This window comes from Thamnophis sirtalis, unplaced genomic scaffold, assembly GCF_051295495.1.
Source record: "Thamnophis sirtalis isolate CommonGarterSnake01/CBP01778 unplaced genomic scaffold, rThaSir2_p1.2 scaffold_4, whole genome shotgun sequence".
Taxonomy (NCBI): domain Eukaryota; kingdom Metazoa; phylum Chordata; class Lepidosauria; order Squamata; family Natricidae; genus Thamnophis; species Thamnophis sirtalis.
In genome coordinates, this window is record NW_028261384.1 from 85,362,293 (window position 1) to 85,384,915 (window position 22,623).

At 39.9% G+C, this 22,623-nt stretch overlaps 1 protein-coding gene across 3 annotated transcripts in view; it reads left to right on the forward strand.

Moving 5' to 3' along the window:
* The first annotated feature begins 264 nt into the window (after positions 1-264).
* The window catches only part of PCGF2 (polycomb group ring finger 2), a 56,228-nt gene continuing 33,869 nt past the window's right edge, over positions 265-22,623 (forward strand). Inside the window, exon 1 of one of the 3 annotated variants that reach the window (XM_087713256.1) lies at positions 265-485. Coding sequence is in view for 2 of the 3 variants with exons in the window: in XM_087713255.1 (XP_087569381.1) it covers positions 1,164-1,178 (15 nt within the window). In the remaining variant the exon portion in view is untranslated. Of the gene's footprint in view, positions 486-837; positions 1,179-22,623 lie in introns of those variants that run through there. The other 2 variants (XM_087713255.1, XM_014058247.2) reach the window with 2 other exon arrangements.

The following is a 22,623-nucleotide window of genomic DNA, read 5'->3' on the forward strand; positions in this document are numbered from 1 at the left end:
CAGCTGGGCAGAGATAATTGACGCCTTGACGCCTCTGTACTCTGGATGTAGCTTGGGGGATTTGGACTGTTGAGCTGCTTTTTGTCTTGTTTGGAGGTGGAGAGACGGAGGAGACCCGTTGATTCCTCTCCTGCCATTCGCCGCCGCTTCTATTTATTGTTTTTTTAAAGGGACTTGGCTCGTTGGCAAACACCCTAAGGAATGAAATCACGTGGCTACAAAGGGGGCGGGGCTTGCTGTCCAGAGGACAGGGGAGGACCTTTTGTTGATTCCCCTGCTTTCCCTCTCGTAGTTCAGCCGCAGGAGGAGGGGCGATTGCTCCCAGAACCTCTGCTTGGAGGCTGTTATATGCATATGCATATATTTAAATTGGAGAGTAAGCAGTATAAACGGGACGAGGGGTGTGCTTCCCTTCCACTCTCTCTCCTTTCTTCCGTCCCGTATTTTGCTGCTTCGGTGCGCCCCTAGAAAGGATCCGCGATCAGGTAGGGCTTGAACACTTTCCGCTCCCAAACCAGTCCCCCTTTCACCCGGGAGAGCTTTCGCTGGCCCCGGGCGGTGCCCTTCCTCTTCCCCTTCGCTTCTCTCTTTGTCACTCCGTCGCTCCTGTTCGCCGTTTTCTTCCTTTCCCCCTCCTCACTTCACGGCGTTCCTTTCAAAATGGCCGATCTCTCTCTCTCTCTCTCTCTCTAAATTTGTCAGCCCTTCTCGGCTTTCTTTGTTGTTGCGGCGGCGGCGGCGGTGGTTGTCGGCGGGGGTCTTATTCATTGCTGGGAGGGATGCTGCGGAAGATTTCCCAAATCTTCGGATTTCCTGATCTTGGAATCCTAGGAGCCCTATCCCCTCGCCGCCTCCCCCCCGCCCGGCTTTGCAGCTAGGGCGCAGGGAGGTAGCTCCGGTTTTCTCTCGCTGGTGCCTTTGGGCAGCAGCTGGGGGCTTTCAAAGCCTTTGAACTCGAGAGGCCTTTCCGTCAAGAGAGCCGGAGCAGCTGGAACTGAGCTCGCTTGCTACAGAGCGGAACAAAGCACTGGGGGCTAGGAAGCCCGATGGACTGGGACCAAGCCTTGACAGGCAGGAGCATGTAGTCGGCAAACTCGAATCAGAGGCTCGACCAGGGATCTCTCCTCTCTCGCAAGAAGAGAGGGGCAGCTTGCGAGATCCGAATGTCAGGCGAGCAAGTATGCATGCAGTTTGTCCTAGGCCCGAGTGACGTCTCTGTGTGTATGTGTGTGTTTCTGTGTCTATGTGTGTGCGTTTATTTACGAGGAGGGGGAATAAGGGGAAATGTTATCAACTCTTTTAAAAAGACTGGTTTCCAAAACTCATGTCCTCCGGATCACTTAATCTTAAACCATCTCCATAGCTGGGGGAAGCGTGTATTCCGCAGCTCTTGGAATTGCCTGGGTGAGTTGGATTTCATAAACGGGAGGGGGGGGCTACAACCACAATATGGCGCACTACGTCGAGAAAATTGGGGAAGGAAGGGAGAAGGAAGAATGTAATATTTCGCTTTGCGTTGAAGCAGAAAGATTTTGTGATATGCCTGCCTGCCTGCCTGCCTGCCTGCCTGCCTTTCTTTCACCTCGGGCCGCAGCGGGTTAAAGTCTGATCTGGAAAATCTAGACTGGGGCGAGAAAGGGGTGTGTGTCTGTCATTCCTAAATCACGTGGGAACACGCTTTTCGGGGTGGTGGTAAATGGGGATGAAGGAAACTTCCTGGGGATTTTATGGAGAAGGCGCGTGAAAGAAGCTGGAGAAGGCAGAATAAGGGTTGGCCTTTACGGTCGCGAGATTTGCCGCCTGAAGATAGGATGAAAAGTAGGGACAGAGAGAAACATTCTCCCCCTCCCCTCGTCCCTGCCTGAAAGATCGGCTGGAAGGAATGAAGGAGATCTGGTTCAGTGAGGGAGGGGCGAGTGGAAATTTTTCAAGGGCGCCGCGCGCTGTTGTCCTTCGCTCCCCCCCTTCTCTCCAGATGTTGTTTAGGCTACGACCGCGCTCGCTCTCAGGGCCAGAAATGGATGTGAATCCTGGTATATCCCACCACAAGGAAATTCCGGAAGGAGAAACAGAAGTAATATTAACAGAGATGTGGGAACAGAAATAATTTACCTTCCTGAATGTGGATTATTCATTCCTCTTCACAAAATTCACTTTCCTGTCTTGGAGTCAGGCCTTTGTGTGTGTCTGTGTGTGTGTGTGGCTAAAGTGGTAATTTCTGCTTTATTATAGAAACATTTTGTTTGTTGCAACAAGTTAACTTAAGGAGCAGACATAGATCTTGTTTTCTAGTATTCAACAAAAATAACTGCATTTCTTGCATTGGAAGGAAGCATAGGCACCCATTTTTTTCCATGGATAGAATAATGGTTACCATTTTTCACATTTTCTTTAGGGTTTTTTTAAAATTTAGAATTAATCAAGGAATTACTTGTCCGCAACGTCGTCATTCAATTATTTGGAGTGAATGTCCTTGAATCTGGGGTGCAAATCGACTTTTTTTTTAACTTCCGAGGGAAAAAGTTTTACCTAGTCTTTTTGCCTTAATTTTGAAAGGAAGTCTTTCTTCCTTTCTAGAAAGTCTTTTTAGAAATCCTTCTCTGTAGAAAGCCGTTTCTCCAGAAATTAAAAAATTCCATAAATAAATCACAGTCCAAAGTTCTGTGTTTAATGAAGATGAACCCATGTTCTTATGTCTTTGTTACCATTCCCCTTGAAGAACAGGTTTGTTCAACACTCCCAACCCTAGAAGTTTTTGCTGCTCCTATTGCCTTTAAGATAAAGTATCTGTTTCTTGGGATTTTCATCAGGTCTTGGATTGGATTCCACCGCTGAAGCTGCTGTATCAAAGCTGTGGGAGAAAAGTAGAAGGAGCTAGTGCTCCAGGTTGATAGATAATGTATTCGTTTGTTATTGGGGTACCTCTTTTCCTGCTCCGTTTCCCCCTCTCCCACCCACCACAAGGTCAAACAGTTCATGAACATAAATGGATTCAGCTATGGAACACACGCGCGCGCGCGCGCACACACACACAGAGTGTAAGTGTTTGCCTTGTAGAGTGGTTTGGGGGAGATGGAGAAAGAGGTAGTTCTAGATTTGATTGAGGAAGTGACGCTGCTAAGCCCACTCAGGATGCGCTCTCTCCAGGAGACAATAGGCTGTTTAAATCAGCTTCCTCCAATCTGATATCCTCCAAATGTGTTGGGCTACTTCGTCCATAAATCCAAGGTTGCGTGGCCATTGGAAGGCACCAAACTCGGCAAGGCTGAATTGAATTCTTCCAGAGGAATAAATGAGGTAGAGGCTAACATAGCCGTGGCTTTGCGGCGCGCAATGCACATATTGCGGAAAAGATTGTAATCATGTATGCTCTGGATGAGGGGCTTCATGATCGAGAAGTCCGTCCACCCACTGAGGAACGCAAGGATCAATCAGAGTAGAAGTCTCTCCACCGGCTAAAGTCGGAGGCGCTTCAGCGTTTAGTCTTCTCCCGCCAATACACCTAGCCTCGTTTGATTGGAGGCGGCGCGGACGCCAGGCTAAATGGACCTGATTGATCCCAGCCGTGGGTCAATCTTCTCCTGACGCGTTGGTCGTCCGATTCTATACTTCCCACTTGGCTGGGAGAAATAGAAAATAGGGGATGGGCATCTCTAGAAGTAGAAGAGAATGGGCACCACACTACTCGGTATCAGAAGCTTGCGGAAGGAATGCGGTACTCGGGGTCAGGCAATGAATCCCACGCAGGGAGAAAGAACAGCTGCTCCTTCTCCCCCTCAAAGGGTTTCCGCTAATGGCCTTTTGGCTGCAAGTCACTGGGGAGGGGGCGTCCGAGAAAGAAGGACCCGCCAGCCTCTTGGAGGGGGCCATGTTGGTGTCAGACACCCCCCATCTCGCCGCTGGGTGTGTCTGTGTCGTGGCGAGGTACACAATTCTACAGGAGACGCCCACTAAGCTCCAGGAATCGGAACTCCGGTAAGTAACTCCGTCTCTCTCTTTTCCCTTTCAAATCTTTTTTTCCCCCACCCCTGGAGGAAATAACGGTGATTTTTTTCAACCAAATGGAATTCTTGGTAGAGGCGGTTCAGCCACCTGAGGTCTCTTCTCTTCTTTGAAAAACGTCCACAGTATCAGGGTGGCAGGGCCGAGCAGCCGGGTGCCTTGAAACAGGCTAGGCTGCCGCTTCCATCTCCCTGGTGAAGACTGCAGAGGCAGAAGACCAAACGCTTGGAGAGCGCCAACTTTCCTGCAGCCTCCCCTTGCCCCGGAACCAGCCCAGATGGTTCTTCCCCACTCGTCTCGCCCTATTAAACTTTCGCTTCCAGGGACGGGTGTGGGTCGTATGTTTGGTGCTGGTTTTGAGGACTTCGCCTTTCAATCCGACAGCTTTTCAGGTGAGTTAAGGCAGAGGGGCAATGCTATTTAAATTCGGAATTGCCACCACTGGTTTCTCAGGATACACATCCAATGAATTACTTTTTAGTTAATGGGCTCTTTTAGAAATGGGTGCAGTGCAAGGATATTGGGGAGAGATGTATATGGCAGAGTGCGTGCTTGTTTGTGTGTGAGACAATGTGCACCATCTTGGGCTGAAGATCTCAGACTTGACTAGGTCGAAAGCAAATGCTTTTTCACCACCTGGTGCTGAACTTGGTTACCATATTTTTAAAAAGAGAATGGAAACTCTGAAGTTTGTTGACTGGACTGTGAAGCACCACCATTTTTTTTTCTTGTCAACAATATTGTACTGGGAAAGGAACTTCTCTGCCTTTCAATAAGGACAGACCTGTTCACTTTTTGGGTGCTGAAAGTGATGCAAACTGGGAACCCTGCGAATTCTCTGTGGCATTTCCAAGTTCTAGATTGAATTCTGTTCTAACAAAACATTTTCTCCTGGAAGGAGGGAAAATCTCTGCATTCCACATTCGGTTGTGAGAGGACATACATTGTTTAGTCCAACCTGGGCAAAAGTGCATGTTTGAACAGAGGAAGCATAACTCAGAGATACCCAAACAAATTCATTGAGGCATTCAGTGAAACCAATACCCAACAACAAAAGCAGTACTCGACACCAGAAGGCGTGAATGGATCTTGGGAGCCCACCCTTTCCTGCAGGTAGTCTTCTTTAACTTGATAGGGGACTCCATCTCCAGCCAGATTGGAAACAAGATGAAGCAAGTTTGCCTCTGGTTGGAAAAGACAAGGGAGGTGCTTTTCACTTCCAGGACACAGGGTCAAGTTACATTGGTTACCATTATCATACTGCAATCTCTGCCTACTCAGAATCAGCCCCCTGGGAGTTTATTTCTGAGTAAAAAGGTCAGGTAGGGAAACAGCAACAGCAACTTTTTTATTTTATTTTGGTTTCTTCAGACTGAAGAAAAAAAATCCAGTGCACCTTTATTTGCAAGTATGGATTTGGCTGCATATTTAAGAAGGCTTTTTGAAGCAGTTGATGGAACCTTTATAGTTGTAATTTTTAAATGAGAACTAGTTTGGCAAGGTGTTTGTGGAAGATACAAATTGAACCAAGAAATGGATGAAAATAACTCCAAATCCAAGAAGGTAAAGCGCTACCAATGAGCTGCATGCTGGGTTAGCTTCAGTTCATTTTCTTGAGAAGCTGGCTGTGGCTGGGTAGGTACAAACCTTCCCCAGTCTAAGCCTTCCAGGTAGCTGAACTATGCACATCATTCACAGCTGCTTACTGATCTTGCTGGCTTGTTAGAGTAATCTTAATCTGTCTTCTTCAAATAAATAAATATTTATTAAAAATAAAATTGGGAAAAAGTTTCAGGATGTTAGTAATGGGTATAATTTTGTAGCAACCTGAAAATATTAATTGTCTCTTAATGTACCTCTGGCAGCTTACAATATTTTAATCAAACCTCAAAGTCTAATCTGGAAAGCTTGGTATTACATATACATAGAACTCCTCTGGTGGGTAAGTGAATGCCTGTGTGTGCGCATGTGCGCGCCTGCATGTGTGTATATGCATAGGTGCACATGCATGTTGAGGGGGAAAGAAATTGTAAAATAAATAAAAGTAAATAGTAAAAGAAAAAAGAGTGACTTTAAACAAGCAGTAATAAGATATAAGAACAGGTATCCTTGTATCCTGAGCATATTTTGTGTGATAAGATACTTCAAATTTTGTTTAATCCACAAAGAATGAGGTTGAATCTCCATATGAATTCTAGTTCAATTGTCTTGCACAGAAAGTTGCTTTTATTATTCTTTGAATCAGTTCCTAAAATCTGAAACATTCTTTGTTTTGTTTTGAGCCCAGGATGTTGTTATTTCTGTTGTTAAACTAACTTTTTTTTCTTTGTAGAAGATAGAGGATGTCTTATAGTAGCTGGGAGAATGGGGAAGGATCTGTTGTTTTTTTTAAAAATCACAACACAACCCATAGGTGGGAGAAATATTTTCTGATCTCATCAATTTGGAAAAAAATTCCAAGCTGACAATGGGAAGGTTCTGTTAATTAATGTAACGTTCCCGTGGTTCGTACATGAGGCCAATGTTGAGAAAAGACAGGACACGACCTTTCTCGGGATCGAGCGACGACCCAGATTGGGGGTCTGAGAGCCCCTTTTATTGAGATAGGACAAAGGCAGGAGGAGCAATAGCATGTGAGTAAAAACAGCCTGTAAAAGTACAATTTCTAATCCACTGCTCAGTCTATATATGGTTAAATCCTGGACGTCAATGGTAGGGCACATATCAGAATGTTATGTTATGCACTATCGGGATGTTATGGCGTTCTAGGAGTTTGTTTTCTCCTGTGTGGTTCAGCGTGACTCTGCAAGCCCTAGTATGAACTAGGCCATGGAGGACACACACCTACACAAGGAACTATATTACAACATCTCCTACTTTTTTATTTTATTTTTGTCAAAAAGACTTTTCCTCTTCATCTGACAGGGCTAATCACAGCATTCTACACATAAACCAATAGAAAATCACATCATGGCAAAGGGTGGGCAAAGGGGGAATAGAAAGTTACAGCTGCATGGCATTGGGAGGGGAAAGGGCAGGTGTGGGAGTAGCTGGCTCACATAGTTCATGTTACATGAGGCTGCATAGTGAGTCCTGGCCGTTTAGGCCGGAAAGATGTTTCTGGTGCGATGTCTTTGCATCCCTGTGTATGTGTGTTTCAGACAGCAGAAACTGCCCTACACACACACACACACACACACACGGAATGGATTCCAACACTGTTTTTGTTTTAAAAGGCAGCGTCTCCCTCTTCGTCTCTGGGCATGCAGAAGGGAGCTTTCCCCATGAAGGGGTTGACTGTTCATGTAACTCCATGTTGTTGACAATGTGAATGTTCTTCTGTGGAGCCAAGCTAGAGAGTATATTCTTACACATAGTTAATAAAGAGGGTACACATTGAATACAGCAGCACAACAGTTGGAAACTAACCCCATCAAGAAAGATGACATCTATGGATTCCTCAGCCAAAATCCTTTGTAGGAGCAGGGGGAAGGTTATGCCTTTTTCAAAACAGATGTGTGGGGTGAAACTCCTGGCTAACTGACTCAAAATACTTTGTCACTTTCTAGTCCCCTGCCCACCTATCTAAAATTTAATCTTAACTCTGTTTTCAGTATTGGGCTATTTCTCTTTCAGTCTTAAGTGTCTAAATTTCTAATATTTATTTTCTATATATTTTCTGTAAAAAGTTCTATCCCATTTCAGTAGTTATTCCAGAACAGCAATTAAGATCAATTTGCAAAATACATAGATTAACAAAAATTGTATTGATTTTACATTAATCCTGGGAATTAATATCACCCTTATCTGTAAGTAAATCCCAGTGAATTCAAAGCGGGGAGAGAATCTTTGTGTGGGAAAGAGGTCAAGTTGTTGGTATAGGATGGGGAAATCCAGGTTTTGCTCCACACTCAGCCAGTGGGATAGGTGTGGGTGTGTCAGTCACTCTTTTTCAACCCAACCTATTTCACAAGGTGGTTCTTGTGAAATAAAAAAGAAGAAAAATTACTGGAAGCAGAGTATCAATCAAGTAAGTTCCCTTCTGCTGTAGAAAAGTAATTTTAGATACCAACATGATTGATTTGTTGATAAGGAATAAAGAATTAAACACAGTTTGAAAGACTGTTTTAGGAAGGAAGAAGTTTAGATTTTGCATGATGATGAAATGAATATGAATATGGGCACTGCACTGCAATCAGTTTCTGTGGGTGGAAGAGGTCAAGATGTGGGTCTAAGATGGGGAAGCCCAGGTTTTGCTCCATCCTCAGCCAGTGGAGTGCCAGTCATTCTTTTTCAACTCAAATGAACGGTTCCACCACAAAACCGCGGAGGACAAAATCGCGCTCGACGAAAGCACGCATTTGACGTCATCACAGCGCGACGAAAACATCGTGCTGTGATCGAAAAATGTAAAAATAAAGCGAAAACCTTACCCTAACCCCCCCAAACCTAACCCTAAACCTAACCCTAAATCTAACCCTAAACGTAACCCTTAACCTAACCCTAAACCTAACGCTAACCCTTAACCTAACGCTAAACGTAACCCTAACGCTCTAAACCTAACCCTTAACCTAACCCTAACCCTAACCCTAAACCTAACCCTTATGTGAATCGGCTTGCTTTAATTTTAATTTTATTTCAATTTTTAATTTTTTTCGTCGCGCTGTGATGACGTCAAATGCGCGCTTTCGTCGAGCGCGATTTTGTCCTCTGCGGTTTTGACGGGTCACGAAATGAACAGCAATATATTTAGCAAATACTAGAAGCAAAAGTAATGAGATGAACCTATAACATGTTTCAGGAAAACAAGCATGTTGTGAGCAGTAGCATTTCTAATAACCTGCAGTTTCCAAGACCAATGCAGGGACTAGTACTGAACCCATCTGCTTTTCAACCTCTAGGGCTCCATGACTTTCTTCCACAAGGGTACCCTTCATTCAAAGGGGGGATGATTGTAGTTCAGTACCATCTTCATTTCATCATCTGACAAAGTCTAAAATATTTCATCTTTGAAGCATACTTTCAAGCTGTGCTTAAAATGCACAAAGAGAGAGCTGTCCTTTTCTATGGTTTCCTTCCTACCCATGCCTCTTTGGAGACTGCTTTGAGATCAAAAGGCAACTTGCCTCTGAGTAGACATTCATTAAATTGCCCCTTAAGTATTGTGTGTATTGTGCTCAAACCCCTGGCCTGTTTTCCCCCCCTGCCTAATTGGTCTACTAGGAAGGAAGAAGTGTACCCTGGCTTTCTTTGATTGCCTGGTAGGAAGTGCAGCCCATAGCTGTGATTTTGTTCTTTAAAGGCAAAAATTTTTGACATGCAAATGCTAAAGGTGGTGGTCACAATCCCAACCTCTTTATTAGCCAAAACATTTATCCACTAGGTTTAAAGGCAGGATAATTTTAGACAAATTTATTCTGAAGTAAACAGTCAAGGGAAGTCAACAGGACTGCTGAGTGGGATTTCCTTGCAAGAAAGAACTTTGGGGGGGGGTATGTTCTCTTTACAGGTCATTACTATGTCTAGAGGGGAAAATTGTTTGAGCTCTTCAATTGTGGCCTGAAAGTTGGGCCTGGGTTGGTTAAAATATATTTGAAAACTACTGCATATCAAATTGATAGGCTGAGGATATAAGAAATCTTTATTTTCCAATCTATGCATTTATGGGAGGAAAAGTGAATCTTACAATTTCTAGCAAAGTTTTTGTGAGACACCTTCCTATTTTAATCTATGTAGTAACCCATCTATACTGTTCCTTTATCCTTTACTTGGCCAAATCCTTCATTTTTTTCTGCATACCTTTCTTTATGTTATGCCTTAGTTGATAGATGAAGATTCTTTATAGCAATTTTCATTAGTTTATTGCCTAGGACTACAACTCCAGCAACTGATGAAAACTTTAGTTTAAACCATTTCATGTATTGCAGTTTTGGGGAATTAAAAAAAAAGTTTATAAGGCCTTTTTAAAATACAAACCTATTTAACAGACTGAACCATCAATTAACAATCTGGATTAGATTTGCATAACATGCTGGCTAAAAATATGTGCTAAATGAGCATTTGTAGGGCAGCACAATGCAAATATTGTATTATGTATCCCAAACATTGGGATGCAGGACATAAAGCTTTGCATCCATGTATCGCCATGTATCTATATGTTGCTAATGTTTGAAATCCTTAGCTAGACAAAATAGTGCCTCATAGGGCAACACTTTTTGAATCAAGATACCTTGAATGGGCTAATTTACAGAATGTGTTCAAAATCCAGGGCCCATGTCTCCCATGTAATTGAAATGACAAATTTTATCAAACATTTTATGACATAAAATTATTATAAATCTTTATGACATAGAATAAAATATTATAAAACATTTTCTGAGGTCAACTTGTAGTTTAACTGTGCCGCACAATTAAACATGGGCTATTTTCAATACATTTCTGAGAATCTCCCTGAATTTTGAAGAACTATTAGAAACACTGCAATTGTTGAAATCATTGAAAAATCTGGAAAGAAAGTATTTCTGAATTGATAACCTAAATAATTCAATTATTTATTGCACATATAATTTTTGCATCACCCTTTGCTATGAACTGATTGCCTATTTTGTATTTCAACATGCCTTGCAGCTCAGCCCTTCTGTGTGCATCCATGGAGAATCAATGAATTTCCACTTTCCACTGATAAGAAAAATTGAGATATTACCCCTTCTTCTCTCAAGTGCTGTTTTATACTTAAATCATTGTGCTGGGGGCAGGAAACCAATCTTAAATCTCTGCTTTATCATAAAACTCACTGGAGGTCTTGGGTCAATAACCTTCTGCCTTCGTTCCCAGAGATATTAATGATGCTTGGAACTAAGGGGGGGGGGAATGCAAATTTGATAAATTTATCAAAAGTACATTCCATAGAGGTAACACAATGTTTAAATTCATAAGGAACTTTTGCAAACTTTGACTGCCATGGGTGTCTTTTAAAATAAAATTAGTTTTTTAGAATTAACATAAAGGTTTAATGTTACCATTAATAATTTTTTTAAGTTTGAAAAATCAAATTAATTTTTATTAGATCGATTACAGAGAGAGAGAGAGAGAGAGAGAGAGAGAGAGAGAGAGAGAGAGAGAGAGAGAGAGAGAGAGAGAGAGAGAGAGAGAGAGAGAGACACCTTTCCTTACTTAGGAATTTGGAATTCGCACACACACACAAACCGAGACACACACACCCTACAATATCATTTATAAAACAAATGCAGGAGATATAATTTAAAGATACAATAATTCTTTGATGTATAATTTGCTATGACTTTTATTGGTAAAATATAAGCCCTAATGATTTCCCTCTGAACTGTAAATTTTTCCTGTTCTTCTATTGCTTCTTTTCTCCAAATGAGGTACAGGAAGAGAAAGATCAAGGTACTCACATGCTGATTTGTCTTTGTCTTACTGCTTAATTTGCAATTAAAATTTTGATTGTTAAACAATTTCATTGCAACAATTAAAGTTCCAGAACTGTGCTAATCCTTAAAACATGGGAGAAATATGATATCTTCTGAGATATGAGCGGGTGACTTTTACCTAAGTGGCATAATATGGAATAAATTCTGTTTATAATACTTTTGCTATCTAAAACATAATTTTGAAATATTTTTGCTTAGAGTCACTTGCAATAAAGGGAAAAAATACACAGCTGAATATAGAGTAATGAATATAGAGTAATATACGGAATGGTTGTTCTATCATATGGAAAAGTTATTGGTTCTTATTTTATGCATGATTTACTTTTATTGTGAACAACCATGTGCTTTTGGGAAGTAAATGTTAAATAAGAATGAATTTGTTACAAGAAAAAGTAATTATATGTTTATATGTGTGCTATTGGGAATAAAGTGGAGGAAGAAATCAAGAGTAATTCAGTGATCCTTAGTGGTTGTTTTTTAGAGGGAGAAAATTAAAACTATTCTGGGTGCTGTGAAAGAGATTCTGAGGTTTGAGCATCAGGATTTTATTAAAACCAGCTTGCTCACAGGTTGGTTTTTTTGGTTCATTTTCAATGTTTAATTTTTATTTTAAAAAAGAAAAAGTTAGAATTGACATTCAAACCACATGCTTTGAATTGAAAACCCATTCCCTAACTACAAATGTATCAGGGCTTAGAAAATAGTATGTTCATTCAGCTCCCTTCTCCAAAATGTAAATTTTAAGCATTAATAATTTTCTTTTGACTTTGGCACTGGGCCACCAGGATCAGATACATAACTATAGAAACCAGATCACCATCTTTCACTAGCCAATAAATGTGTCCTCACCTGAAAGCAAAATTACAAAAGAGCTACTTGTAGATGCCGTAGAGGAAGTTCCTTACCCAACATTTTGGTCCCCATAAAGTGAAAGTAGGAAGAAGGGCATTAATAACAAGGTGGAGGAGGGGGAAAGTTCTGTTTTGACCTTTGATGAGAACAGATCCTGCATAAGGCCAGCAGTGATAGAGTGGGTACATTTGGTTGTTTTATGTTCTGGATATCACATACTTCAGCACATGATTCAACATTGTGTACTAAGCCAACAAAGAAATGCTTTTGAATTTTTTTTCTTCCAGATAGAGATAAAATAGAATTACATAAAGCTAGATAAAGCTAGTAAGATTTATTTTAATTTTATCTCCTTTCCATTATTATAGTTGTTCATTTCTCCCCCACTTAGTACTCCTTAACCAGAAATTTATTCTTCAAAGCAGTGCTTCTCAACTTGGCAACTTTAAGATGTTGCCAAAAACTTAAATGTTGATGTTCAACCCTAAGAATCCCCTGCAAGCAGGCTCTTGAGGCTGAAAATGAGAAAAAGAAAAGAGTGGGAGTAATGGCATAATACACCTTTGGCTTCTTCTATTGGAAATGTCACCTTTCTCTTCTCCCTGTTAAAATTATGGATTTTCCAAAGGATAGCATCAGTTTTTGACTTCTGGGTTTTTTTGGGGTCATGACATCCTGGGAAATACCAAAATTCAAAAGAAATAGACTATGCAAACTGTCTCTCTCTCCCTGCTTCTGTTCTTCACTCCCTTACTTGAAATAGCCTGCAAGGGGACAATATTGTGGTCTTCTGTAAGAAATGCATGGGAGTGAAAATATTGGCAGCAAATGGTCAGAAATAAGGCATGATCTTGGAGTTTGTTCTTCCAAGGCCATTTTGGGGAGTGATGCAGTGGTGGGTTGCAGGTGGTACGACCCTATACTGGCATACCGGAGCTTGCCCAAAGCACTGGGTACTGTTCTAGTATGGTGCTCCAGATGGCCCACCTGCCCACCCGTGCTCATTACCTATCGGTAAGGTGCTTCTGCACACGTGCATTGCTCATACAGTGCCTATGCGACACTCAGCCGAGCAGCTAGAGAGTTGCGGAGGCTCGTGGAGGCATCCGTCGTTGGATGGTAAGATGCATACTGCGTGCATGTGTGCGCACACTGCATGCATTAATGTGGGGTCACTGGGATCCGGAATGCACCACTAGAGTGATGAAACTAATGTTAATAGATATAAGGGGTGTCGGGTCATGGAATGAAGCAAAATATATGTCCCCTTTACCCTCAACTTTTCCCATTCTTCTGAGCCTCACTAGAGGCTTACAGTATTAGCCATTGTTGAAGTGATATAACATTAGGTGTTTTTTAAATGTTTTTCTGCAATAATTTTATTAAAGATTACAAACAATGGGAAATATAAAAAATAAAGAAAAAGAAAAGTGGAAAAAGAGAAAATGATGAGGCTTTAATGATATGTTTATAATTGGGGAAATCATTTATTTAGCTTTATTTCTTAGGAAAGCAAAACATTTGGAGTTTTTTTTTTTACTAACACTAAAATATAAACATTACAGGTAGTCCTCAACTTACAACAGTTCATTTAATTCATTTAGTGTTCAAAGTTCCAAAGGCACTGAAAAAAGTGACATGACTATTTTTCATAGTTATGACCTTTGACCAGGGCTGGGTTTCAACCGGTTCGCACCGTTCCCTGCGATCCGGTTGGTCGCCGAACCCGGAAGTAAGTAACTTCCGGGAATGGCGAAGCCCCCCCCCCGCGCCCGTGCGCGCCCGCACACCCGCGCCCGCTCCTTACCCGGTTTTTTTAAATTTCGCGCTTTCCACGCATGCGCAGAACGCCTGCGCGATCCTCCAGGAGCAGCTGGAGCATCGCGCAGACGCTAATACGCACGTGCGCGCCGCGTGCGTGCGCGAGGACGCCGCCGGCCTCGTTCCAACCGATCCGGTTGGAACGGGGCGAGAAACCCACCCCTGCCTTTGACCCTATAATCATGTGATCAAAATTCAGATTCTTGGCAACTGACTCATACTTATTACCATTATGATCATTCATTGAAGAATTGGAAGGCAGCTTGACAGTAGGTGGACATTTTCCTGTCAAAATAATTCCAAATATTTCTTCCCTGTCTTAATCTGTCTGAATTTGTTTTCTTTTCTTTTTTAATATTTTTTTTTAATTTTTTGTTCTCTATATACAATTATAGGTATACATTCACATTCTTTCCCCCCCTTTACAATCATGGTTCTTATACATTTATCATTCCATTTATAGGGTTATACTATTCCATTTGGGTTGCTTTGTTTACCATCCCTCGCCTGTTTTGACACCACCTTCTTCTCTTTCTTTTCTCCCTCCCTCCCTTCTCTACTTCCTTCCTTCTTTCCCTTCCTTCTAACCTTACCTCTCCTCTACTACTCTCTACCTCTTCCCCTTCCTCTCCTCTCCCTCTCCAATCTTCCTCTCCCCTCCTCTCTCTTCCTTCCCTCCTTTTCCTCTCCTTTCCTCTCCTCCTCTCTATTGCTTCAGTTGTCTCTTCCAGCTTTTAATTTATATTTTGTTGGGGTGGAATTTCCGCGAACCCAAAAATAATTGAATATCATTTCTTGTTCCTTTTCCTTCTCTCTCTTTAAAAAAAAAAGAATATTTTTCTTTTTTGGACAAACATAGACAACACACAACACATAGAACCTTCTTCAATCGTGTACAGCATGTCATTTGGTTACCAAGTTTTTGTGCATCATTTCCATAGTCTTCAATTTCAATTGTATATAAAATCACAAATTATCAATCTGATATATATGTATACATTATTAGCATTGCCATATACAGTGTATTATATAAAAAGTTATAACTATTAAACATGCGTTTGACTTTAAATTGCTTTCACATCCTTTTGTATGAAATATTCTAAATTTGAAATAAAACTATAAAATGGCATTTCATTAAATCTTCCTAAAATCATCCAGTGACTTTACATCTTTATAACATATTCTAAATAAAAATTGGTTATATTTAATAACAAAGACTTTTAAACTTCCACTCATAGTCCTCATTTGCGGTTTGTATAAAATTTCATGTCATCAAACTAGTGTGTGTGTGTGTGTGTGTGTGTGTGTGTGTATTATAATATTTTACTGTTGCCTTTGTTACATTTGTGTAGTATTTGTGCCTTTATTTATTTATCAGCACAAATACTACACACACACACATATGTATGTATGTATGTATGTATGTATTTTATCATTATTGTTATCATTATTACTCATGTCACTATAACTATTCTCACACCATTTTATACATGATAGTATAAATTTAACTAAGTTTGACTTAATTTTTATTATAAACTTTCATTACATCAACCTGTGTCTTTCCAAAAGTAGTGCAGTTTTATATCTTCTGCCATTTGTAGAATTAATATTTTGGTTTTTTTCTTGATAGATCTTATATGGACTTCTCTTTGCACCTTGTTGCTCATTGCATATTTTATGAACACTCGAAACCCTCCATTTGTTCCTTCCATCAACTTATCTTTGGTTATCATCAATAATTCTTTATTTAATTTAATTCTTCCATCAAATTTTCTCTCTTTTCTTCTGTACTTTGAGGTCTGAGATAGTGTTCCAGTCCATCTGTCTCCCCTTTCCATAGTCCACTCTTGCTATTTCCAACCACGCTCAGTTTACTGTCAGTATCAACAATTTTCTTATCTCTTTGCTCCTTTTTTCCTTCAATTTTTGGAACTCTGTCCTCAACTTTTTCCATTTGATAAATGTCCTCAATTTCCCCATCTCTTTTTGCTGATCTTTGTTCTGCATTCTCCATTCTCTCCTCAATTTTCTCTGTTATTAGTATTTTATAGTATTTTTTGAATTTCAAACATAATCATTTGCAATATTAATGTTTCTTTTTCATGTTGTGCTGTTCTTCCAACATATAAACACTGCCAGTATAGCTTTAAAAGCTTTTTGTTATATTTCATGCAAGTTCATTATAATCTTCCAGTTCAAGGCTTTGTCTTCACTCCAGTCCACCTACTGATAAACTCCCAAAGAGCACCTGTATAAACAATTAGTGCTCTTCCTACTATTTCTCTCAATAAACAAACTGAAATGCATTGAAGTGTAAACTCCAATGATCAAAGAGAAGAAAGAAAAAACAATATTTCCAAGCCTCCAGCCTTAAAGTGGCAGTGTTACTTTTTTCCCCCTCTGCTGTTACAGCCCTCTTTATTTCCAAACTTAACGGAGAAAAATTCTTAAGAGAAAAGCAATCCAATCAAGCGTTGTAAAAAAAAATATAGTCCACAAGTATATAAAAAAAATGAAAGAAGAAAAAGTAGAAGAAGAAAAATTAACCCATCCAATTTAAAAAATAGGAAACATTTGCAGAAATTCCATCCCTAAAAAGAAAAATTAGAAAAAGATAACACACTAAGTTTATGTAGCTTAATCTCGCCACTTATTTTCTTCTGTCTTCAATTTTAATTTAGCTATGATTTTCTTTGGGTAATCTCTTTTCTAATAATAAAATTTCCTCACCAATTCAACACACTTTCTCTTCCACTTTCTTTCGGTTCCCAACTTCAGCAGTTTCAAGGCTGCGTTTCTGTCTTCAGAAAAAAGAGCTTTTCCTGGATCGATCCGGGACTTTGCGGTGTCCCTGAGATCAGCAGGATGTGCTCTTCACTTTCACCATCTCTACGGGACGGTTTAGGTCCAAAAGGACCATCCACTGACAGAAATATTGACTGAGATCTTGCAGCCCCAAAATTGCACATCATATTGTCGCACTGGCAGCTCACTTCTCTCCTGAATTTGTTTTCTTTTCTAATAATCCTGCCTTTGATATTTGCTTCCTCCCTACGGGGGCTCTCCTTCATTACTCATTTCCAAGAGCTTTTTTGCATCCACAAAAATAATAAATCAACCCCTCACCCCATAGTTGTTTCTTGAAAGATACTGATTAGAAATTCACACAATATGTGTTCTTAAATAGGAGCCTTTCTTTGTTTTCATTTGACACTATTAAGATTGAATCATCCAGCCCCAGAAAATGTGCATATCTCAAATCAATTTGCTAACACTAAAGACATTGAAAATGCTTAGTGTTTGCCCCTCTTTATCCATCCCCCTTTTCTTTTTTACTACCATGGCAAATTGTAATAATCTGGCTCCTTGCCAAGTATAGAGGTTACTATGGAAACAGTAAAGCTGCCTGAGCAAGCCAGAAAGGGTTGTGGCTTCTAGTGTCTCCTCTTATGTTCGTCTGCCTGAGGTACGGTAGATAGGTAGGTGGATGGATGGATGGATGGATGGATGGATGGATGGATATAGATAGATAGATAGATAGATAGATAGATAGATAGATAGATAGATAGATAGATAGATAGATGACAGACCGACAGTAAAATTTACACCATCCTGCATTTAATGGTATCAAATGAAGAATGAATTTCTCACAACAAAGAGAGGAAGGAGGGGAAAGAAAAGTATACTAAATTCCCCCGCCACACCCTTTTGAAAGCACCAAATGTATAACTTATTTTTTTAATTAACTCTGATTTCTTGCTTTCCCTTTTTTCTATGTATTATGAAAGGAAAAACTTTTTGTACTTTTCTACACCATTTGTACTTTTTCTGGGGTTTTGTAAACCAATGGTCTAGATTCAGAGAATTGTTATTATTGTTCCATGTATTTGTGCAGAAATAGTACCAAGTTCAGAGGTGGTATTCTGCCAGTTTGCACTGGTTCGGGCAAACTGGTAGTGGCAGCAGTGTGAGGCTCCGCCCACCCACCCAGACGTCATCTCGGACCTTCTGCGCATGCGCAGAAAGTTCTGCACATGCCCAGACATGGCACTCCAGCTACTGAACCGGTAGTAAAGAAAAGGGGATACCATTACTGACCTAGTTGCAAATGTCCTTGTGTTGTGGGGACAACCTATGACCCAACTTTTATTAAAGGTGGCTAGTTATCAGGGCCACAAAAAAGTAATGACAGTCTTTTGTTCTCAGGCTAGACGTACATTAGAGCAGGGATAGTCAACCTTTTTATACCTACCGCCCACTTTTGTATTTCTGTTAGTAGTAAAATTTTCTAACCGCCCACCGGTTCCACAGTAATAGTGATTTATAAAGTAGGGAAGTATCTTTACTTTATAAAATTTATAAAGCAGAGTTACAGCAAATCCCTACCGCCCACCATAAAAGCTGGAATGCCCACTAGTGGGCGGTAGGGACCAGGTTGACTACCACTGCATTAAAGGTTTCCTTTCTGCCATAAGCCAGACCCTATCCTTGTACTGAAACCCTCCCAAATCTGATATTGTTCAGATACATTGAAGGTACAATAGAGCTCTCAGAATTCTTCTCCCCCGCCCCTTGCAGAAGGAAAGAGCCAAGCATGGGGATATTTACTTTCATATAAATGAAAAGTTTGGATTTAATTCAGTTTTTACTAACCTGAATATTGAAAATCATTACAGTGGAATCTTTTTTTCTCCTTTTTATATGAAAAGTGATATTTTACTTCACAAATCCTCATTTTCATTCTTGTAAGTAGAGTAAATAATGCATGAAAAATACAGGGAGAACAGGCAATTTTCCCCCAATCAATAGCTATTAGGAGGAAAATATGTGTAGTTCTAAATTCAGACTCATACAGGGGCAGGTTGTATGGTTGTTTCGGTGCTTAACATATAAATGTGCAAGGCTACTCATTTTTAAAGGGTGGGTATTATACTGCTGTCTTATTTGAAGACTGTGTAGAAACCTGTTCCTACAAAATGGCAAAGGTTAACAGAAGAGCTTCTTTGTCCTTAAGGATAGAGAGACAGTCATGACATAAAACAGAAAAAAGTGCTTAAATGTGTGTATTTAGCAGCATTTTTAATTTGCTTGAATGCTTTGATTGGCAGCTTACCATTCCTCATAACTATCAGCTAAGATTAAACTGTGTAACTTGGTGGCACTCTATGGAATTCTACAGGTTTTTATAGGTCACAGAAATTTTATTAATCTAGAATTATGACATCTGATTTCATGTTTGGTGCGGTGTATTTATAGTTATTTACTTGATAGGGAGAGGGAGAAGCCCAGTATATAAGCTTTTATATATAATGTACCATACTTGTTATGTATTATTAAAGTAGTATGGCCAGATAATTTTCTATGCATTGATTGTCTCCATCCAGTCACCCCAACTCTACTCGGTGTATCTATAGCAGAGTATGACCCCTATTTGTTTACCTAGATCCGTGCGGCAAGCCTATGGCATGCATGCCAGAGATGGCACACAATGGCCTCTCTGTGGGCATGCAAGCTGTTGCTCCAGTTCAGCTCTGCTATGCATGCGCATGCACCTCTCACCAGCCAGCTGGCTTTTGGGTCTCTGCCGTAAATGTGCGGGGGGAGTATGTGGAGGGTCCCACATACACATGCATGGGTGTGGGGCATGTGCAGGGGGCCTGCATGTGCACATGTGAGAGGTGTGGTGCAGGGGCAGGGGCCAATTTTGGGGGTTTGGGCCTGCACACATGCATTCACGCATACTTTGGGCACTCAATCTGGAAAAGGTTAGTCATCACTGACCTAGATTTTTAGAAAACATATCTCTGAGTACAGCACTAATAAATGAACTTTTAAAAATAGCTATGCAAACAAAACTAGTATACTGCTTTTTCAATATTACACAGTAGATAATTTCTTGTTTTTTATATATAATTTAAATCAAAATTATTTTAAAATAATTATTAAATTGTTTGGCAGTTATGTTGTAACAGGCACAGCTATATTCATTATGGAACTATTATTAAGAAAAACATTCAGTACATTTAGGTTACCTTGTGCAACATCAGTCCTTGGTGTGAAAATCTGGTATATTTCATTGTACACAAGCATCTTTATGTTTAGCTGTGAAATGCCAAGGGGAAGAGCCTTTTCTAGACAGGAATTTTGTGTGATTAAACCAACTTTTGCAAATGAAATGTATAGATCAGATCCTATTTCAATGATCAACACATACAAATAAAGTGAAAAAGCTTTTTTTATGGATTTTACTATTTTTAGAGGCCATGTGTAAGTGCCCAAAGGAGGTGGTTTAATTATAAACACAAAGAACTTGATACAAGTTTAGCTAATAAAAATGAGTGTTAATAGGATTAGGACAGCATGATCTAGTTTGAGAAATCCAAATAATTTTAGTTTTCTAAAATGATTTAGGTTGGAAAATCAAAGATATGCTAATTTCAAATGACTGAACCTAGATAATGTCAGGGTGCCAAGTAACAGCCCATAGAAAACCACAACTCCAAGGCAGGGATTTAATAGGCATGTCAAATTGGCACAGTTGGTGAAAACTTGAATCTGAAGACTCCCGGGGTTCCCTCCCCCGGTTCAAATCCAATGTTCTTCCCTACGTTACACACAACCATCACATGCCCCAATCAGGTCTCTCTCCCCATCCTGGATGTCTCCCATCCACGCCCCACCAGCTGCTGGTGAGAGTGTCCTTGGTTCCCAGGAGAAATAATGTTGTTTTGGCTACATATTCCCCTCAGTTATCTCTACTCCCACCTTCCTTTCCCATAGCTCCAGCAGGCCTCGCTATGGCAACCTTGAAGGCTCTCCAAAGATGGCTCAGGGTTGATAGATACAATTGATTCAGAATCTAAACAGCAACTGTAATCTACAGAACTGATCAGTTCTTCACAGACAACATTGGAAGTTCAATGTCAGTTTAAGAATATCGAAACAAAGAAATCCTTCAAATAGGGAAAGTTCCTTTAACTCTTAGAGGAAGCAGTAACAAAAGTGGTAACTTCTATAGTTAACCTATTCTTATGAATAATCCCATTCATAAGAAAAGATCTCAAATAATATTTTAAACACCAAATCAACTAGGAATTAATCAAACTATACAGAAACAAGTCATTAAAAGTTAGAACTGATTAAATTATTAAACTTCCCTCTCTTTCCCAGCTTCCTTGCAAAACTAACAAACTACAGGCATGCAGCTAAAAACTCCTGACAATGGTAGAATTAAGAAGCTTTCACTTCCTAATGTTTCTTTATAATTTGATTAATTCCTAATTCTACCATCAAGAATTTTTAGCTGCATGTCTGTAGTTTGTTAAGTTTTGGGGAAGTTTAATAAACATGACAAATGTATTTTTGTATAAAAAAAGACAAATCTAATGAACCAAGGGTAAACACTAACTTTTTGATAGAAATCTTGTGATAGATTTGGATGTTGCAAACAGCACAAAACTTTTTGTGAAGATTTAAGAGCCAAGGTGGCGCAGTGGTTAAATGCAGCACTGCAGGCTACTGCTAGATCAGCAGTTCAGCGATTCAAATCTCACCGGCTCAGGGTTGACTCAGCCTTCCATCCTTCCGAGGTGGGTAAAATGAGGACCCAGATTGTTGGGGGCAATATGCTGACTCTCTGTAAACCGCTTAGAGAGGGCTGAAAGCCCTATGAAGCGGTATATAAGTCCACTGCTATTGCTATTGCTATTGCTATTAATCGAGAAGCTTGATATTGCATTTTTGTCCTAAGTATAGGGCCCTCTGCAGAAAGAAACAGTTGAAAATCATTATGATTTTTTGGGCAATTTAGGGTGTGTCAATTTTTTCAACTTTCAATTTCCAAACATTAGGGGTAGTCAAAAGTTGTGACATGTCTTGGGGATTGTAAAGATATTTTGGTTACTTTAATATAATTTAGACTTGCTTGTTAAGTAACTACATAAATATCATAACTTTTTAACGTTTTGCACTGGGAAACAGAAGGTTCTCCCTCCCAGTTTCGGGTGACCACAAGGGGACTAGGAAAAAATGAACCTGGCACAGAAATTTATTCCCTCCTCGTATCATTAATTAATTAATTAAGACAAATATGCAAAATATAGCCCTAAGCATTGATGGCATGATAAAATACTAACAATACTGAGTGTCTGATGCTCATTTAGCAATATATTTATAGTTAAAATATTTAAAAGGCTCTAAAAGAGTCCTCATGAAAAACATTGCTCATGGGTCCCAAATAGCCAGTTGCAGGCCCCCCATCATAAAACAAACAAGTAAAATTGAATTAAATTAGAAAGGAAACATATCACTAAGTATAGAAAGAAAGAGGCACCATCAAATATAGAAAAGAAAAAGGCACCATCAAGTATGACAATAGGCAATAACATCTAAATAATCTTCTATTGCAGACACAGGAACATGGTTATTGTATTTAATCTTACAAAGGAGAGTGTGCTTCAATATAACAGTGCTGCTGAAAATAATAGTATCTCAA